The sequence below is a fragment of the Lolium rigidum genome, chromosome 5 (genome assembly GCF_022539505.1).
Source record: "Lolium rigidum isolate FL_2022 chromosome 5, APGP_CSIRO_Lrig_0.1, whole genome shotgun sequence".
NCBI classification, from domain to species: domain Eukaryota; kingdom Viridiplantae; phylum Streptophyta; class Magnoliopsida; order Poales; family Poaceae; genus Lolium; species Lolium rigidum.
In genome coordinates, this window is record NC_061512.1 from 119,231,782 (window position 1) to 119,237,112 (window position 5,331).

Sequence of the window (5,331 nt, forward strand, 5' to 3'; positions counted from 1 at the left end):
TTTAGACGTGAACATTGGAAAACATATACTCATAAAAAAACATAAAAAATAAAGGAAAGAAAAGAAAAAGAAGAAACAGACATACTGGGCCGGCCTACTAGCTGGCGGCGCGAGGCCGGGAGAAAGATGGTGCACAGCCCGGGCATATGACGGAAGTCAGCTGAAATATGACCGGAGCGGCCCATGGGCAGAAAAGCTTGCCCTAGATTGCACGAAAGGGACACGACAACCACATGGTCTTGGGTGTTTCCGTCGATAGCAACAGAAAAACATGGCTTTGGGTGTGCGCCATGCGTGCATAGAGCCCGCATCTCCGGGAACCAGTGACGTTCGCGCCACCGAGGATCATCTTATCTCGTCTCTTGGCGCCAACACGAAAGACGACGAATTGAGACCATAGCGCCACCAGACATTGCATCGACCACGACACATATGGCAACTAGCTAGGGTTCCAGCTCTCATCCCTTCCCTTCAACTGCCGCGATTTGATCTTCTCTCTTAGAACCAACCAGCGTGGGCGTCGCCACACGACGACGACCATATATATATAGCCCTCGTCGCCAAGCGAGATTTCCGCTACTATTATATTCCCCTCGATTCCGTCCGTCGTCGTACGTGGCTCGCGACCATGATCATCAACGCCAGGCTCCTGGTGCTCGCCGTGGCGGTGGCGGCGGCGTTCCTGTCGTCGTCGTCGCTGCGCCGCGGCCACGACGGGCGGGCGGTCTTGGAGATACGCGACCTGGAGCTGATCCCCGTGGACGGCGGCGCCGCGGGGCCGGAGAGCGTCGCGTTCGGCGCCGTCGGGGAGGGGCCCTACGCCGGCGTTTCGGACGGGAGGGTCATCCGGTGGCTCCCGGAGGAGCGCCGCTGGGTCGACCACTCCTCCGCCGCCGCGCCAGAGCTGTAAGCCTTTCATACTCCTTCCCCCAACATGGCAACATATATATCCCATGCTGCTTCCGTTGCGTTGCGTCGCGTGACCCTCCAGCTCCGATATAGATCAAATTGGGTAAAGACCAGAGAGCAACCAATCTATCCTCTTCCCTCGAATTAGCAACTCTTTCATGGTGCTTTGCACGATCAAACCCTGATGACCTGTCAATTAGAGTAGCAGCTAATTTATTTTCCCAACTATATAATTAGTTCGCTGATTGATCTTAGGCAACCGCTCGATCGGAGAACGACGTGAGGTTGCCGTACTCGTACGCCAAATGGTTCGGTAATGTCACGTCCCACTATGGCTGCTTTGCCGCACTAGCCGCCGGCGTCGATGGCTCCACGACCACGCGCGTATAAGCAACCAAATGCCGCACTGTTATGTTATCTTCCCCGGCCGTGTCCACACCAAAAAGGTAAATAATGCTAGTTGCCGCCGCCTCGCATAGCTACATTTCCCTGTACTCTCTCCAACACCCCCTGGTTAGCAGCCAATCGAGTTCAGATCACAAGGTAGATCCAACCTAGATGCATGAATTGTGCGATTGTCTGTCCCTAAGATGATGTCAGCATTTTTTCAAAAAAAAATGACTGTCACCTTTTAGTTAACATTCTCCCCTTAAAAATAACGGAAATTGCTGATTCGTAGGCTCTCGGCTAGTTGAGAATTAACTTAGCGCTCAATCAAGTCCAAAATCGACGGATCCGCATCGCAATTTGTGCATCTATGAATTGCAAGTGAAGTTACAATTCAGTTGCAAGCTGAGATATTTAAATTTCAAGTCCAGTTACAGCTGAGATATCTAGATCGCAAGTGGTCTGTAATTTTAAAAATGGTACGCGTAGTAGAAACATATTCACATAATAAAAGCTAGCTTACTCGTATAGTACAAACTTTTCAAGATTGCATCACTTGATTGAGAACTAAGTTAATTCTCAGTCGACTTGAAAGTAGCCACACCTAAAAATAATCTAGTTTGGAAATTGGGATGGTAATCATCTGCTCCTACCATATCTAGTTTGAGATCATAGGTGTTCAAGCTATATTACTAGCTTGAGGCCCTAGTAATTTTTTTTTGTAGGGAACTAGTGATTTAATTTTGCTAGGAGATGGAAGGGGGTTAAGGTGTATCCAAAGAGACCGTACTTCTTGTGAATTTAAAATATGATTTCCAACAAGAAAACAAATTGATCACACCCATTCAACAAAAAATACACTTTTTATTGATCTGACAATTGTTGGTTCCTTCACTTTTACTTTCTCAACTTGCTTAACCGAAGAAATTTGAGTAGGAGCAATGAATTTACCCTTTGAATTAACAATTCATGAGTGGTGCTTTGCACGACCAAATTCTGATCAATTAAGTGGAGCAGTTAATTTATTCCTTGGACTACAATTAATTCACTGATGAATGGTACGCTTACTTGTAACAATCATCCGCTCGATCGGAAACTGACGTGAGGTCGCCATACCTGTAGTCCTGTACCGTACTTTCTTGCTAAATGCATGATTTGGTAAATGTCATGTCACAGTATGGCTGTTATGCCGCGCTAACCACCGGAGACAGAATTGTCGATAGCTCCACGCGCGTACAAGCAAACAAATCCTGCACTGTTATCTTCCCCGTGTCCACACGAAAAGGCAATGGGTACTCTCATCAGTCATCACCGCCTCACATAGCTACATTTCCATGTCCTTTGTCCAACAACTGTGGCAAATAGCCAATAGATTCTAGATCACAAACTGACTACTAACAGCACTGCAGTAAGATAGATCCTAGCTAGATGAATTATCTGATCACTGCCGCTTCGGGTACACACTCTATGTAACCCAACAATTGAATCATGGGGCATATCCTATGGATTTAATATGTATTTATTTTTCCATACAAGTACAATATGTAAGTAACACGTATACCTAAGACGAGTGAGTAATTTTATTTTAAAATAAAGTTTCAGTCATCTTTTTACCCACTTGATTCATTTAATTAATATAGTTTAGGATGACCACCATCAACCAAGTCTTGTTTGAGATCGTAGGTGTTTAAGCAAAGCTAGCTTGAAGACCCTTGTGACTTTTTTTAGGGAACTGATGATATTATTTTTCAACTGAGCGTTAATCTTTAATTTTTATTTTACTTGGTATAAGTGACCTTGGAGATTGGCCTTGTATGCACGGAAGGAGGGAAGTTAGCTATGTTGATATTTGTTTTAATACAAGAGGATTTACAATCCCACCACCTAGGTTCAGATCCTCAAGGACACGAAATTGTGCTCGTAGCTCTTCTTTTTCGTCAGAAAAACAACATTCTTTTTATGCAACATGCCTACATCTTGGTTCAATCAGGTGACAAATTCAGGTAGCTGGCGAACCGCATATCAGGGCTAATTTAACAAGCACCAGTATGTAGCTTTCTGTGTGTGATAGACATTCCTTGTATTTTTAGACGTCAGATTCCTCTTGATAACTGAGGGACGAGTAGCAGAGCGACACCCTTTAATTTTCAGGTTAGTTGCAACCGTGAAACACAAACGGCATTAGTACGAAGTGACCATGAGAATGTGATTGCCGAGCATGCATTACTATTTTATTTTTTTAATAGTTGTAGCAGTATATACAGCTGTCATGATCGATACTCTGTTGCCTCGCCCAAAACTTCGAGTAATTGTCTTGGCTAAACCCTTGTCACGGCGGCAGTGATCCTCTTGTCGAGGTAGGGAGGCGGTGGACGGTGGACCAGTAGTTCAGCCTAATGCTTCATGCTTCCAATTTTTTATCGTGACAAAAGATGCTAAAATCTTGTGGGATTGATCATCTCACACCTCGTTCATTAAACTGGATCACTCTGTTTTCCCCTTTGTAACAGTACATATTGTAAGGAAACTAGTCTGATCTCTTCCTAATCCTAACATCTTTGACTAAAACAGTAAAACTGATCAAATTATGTGAACTGCAGACTGGATGGTTGCAGAGGGTCCCAAGATCCGATGAAAGAGCACGACTGTGGACGCCCACTGGGCCTCAAGTTCAACAACAAGACCGGGGAGTTGTACGTCGCAGATGCCTATTTTGGGTTGAGAGTGGTCAGTCCTGAAGATAATGTGTCGAGGCCACTTGGACCTCAACATGCTGGAACCCCATTTAGCTTCGCCAACGGCGTCGAGATCGACCATGAAACCGGAGTTGTCTACTTCACCGAGACCAGCACGAGGTTCCCGAGAAGGTAACGCTGCCTGTTCATTTTCCTGTGCCTACTTATTTACCATTGATTTTTGCTAACCTGACGAGTGAGGCTTTGTGTTCCATCTCGCAGGGAGTTTCTGAACATTGTCGTATCCGGCGATGCCACCGGAAGATTGCTCAAATATGACCCCATAAAAAACGAGGTGGAAGTATTGGTCGACGGCCTGGCATTCCCTAATGGCATTCTCATGAGCGAAGACGGATCCCACCTTCTCCTCACCGAGACCACAACCGGCAAGATCCACAAGTACTGGCTCAACACACCCAAGGCCTCAACCCTTGAGGAACTCGTGCAGCTACCGGGCTTTCCGGACAACATCAAGGCGAGTCCGAGAGGCGGCTTCTGGGTAGGCCTCCACGGCAAACGAGGCAAGATCGCTGAGTGGTCCACCACTTACCCGTGGCTGAGGAGGCTGGTCATGAAGTTGCCCCCACGACGCCTGCAGAGGATCATGGCCTTCCTGAGCCGTTTCGGGCGTCACGTGATCGCTCTGAGGGTAACTGGGGAGGGAGAGATAACGGAAGAGATTATTGTCCATGGTGCAGCGAGGGAAATGTTTGGGTCCATTAGCGAAGTGGAGGAGAGGGATGGCTGCTTTTGGATTGGCTCGGTTCATTTGCCTTTTCTAGGGTGTTATTGTTTATAGATTTGGTGTTACAGATTGTGCAAATTATCATTGCAGGAAATATGTGCATATTAGGTCGTGGGTGGTGTAATAGAAGGACCTCATGCACTTTGTTGCGTAGTCATTTTTTTTGTTCGTGTTTCTTTCTTTTCTCTCGATATTTGTGCATTGGACTTCGCTCGCGCTATACAGAGGATGTGCTACAGTCAATTTGTTAGTTTGGCATTGTATTTTAGTTTCAGCTATGGACCTTTTCTCCATGCATAGGAAAGATGGAATACAAATTAAGGTATTTGGTAGCTCGAACTAAAATATGAACCTGGTCAAATAGATTACACAGTTAAGATTTATGACAAAAAAGAACAGCTGGTAGCAACTGACGTACTCAATAGATTTCTAATCTTGCTTATTCCACCATTAAACAAACTTTTAAAATAATAAATATGGGGTCAAACAATTTTTGTTTGCTTCCCTTTGAGATCAGCATTGCAATATACATAGTGTATCAAAATAAATAATGAC

General features: G+C 45.3%; 1 protein-coding gene across 1 annotated transcript; it reads left to right on the plus strand.

Annotated features, from left to right (window-relative positions):
* The first annotated feature begins 454 nt into the window (after positions 1–454).
* Positions 455–4,952, plus strand: LOC124652809 (protein STRICTOSIDINE SYNTHASE-LIKE 10-like). Its single transcript, XM_047191853.1, has 3 exons — positions 455–906; positions 3,897–4,163; positions 4,254–4,952. The coding sequence occupies exons 1-3, from the start codon at positions 629–631 to the stop codon at positions 4,828–4,830; spliced, it is 1,122 nt and encodes a 373-aa protein (XP_047047809.1). The 5' UTR covers positions 455–628; the 3' UTR covers positions 4,831–4,952.
* Positions 4,953–5,331: the final 379 nt, after the last annotated feature.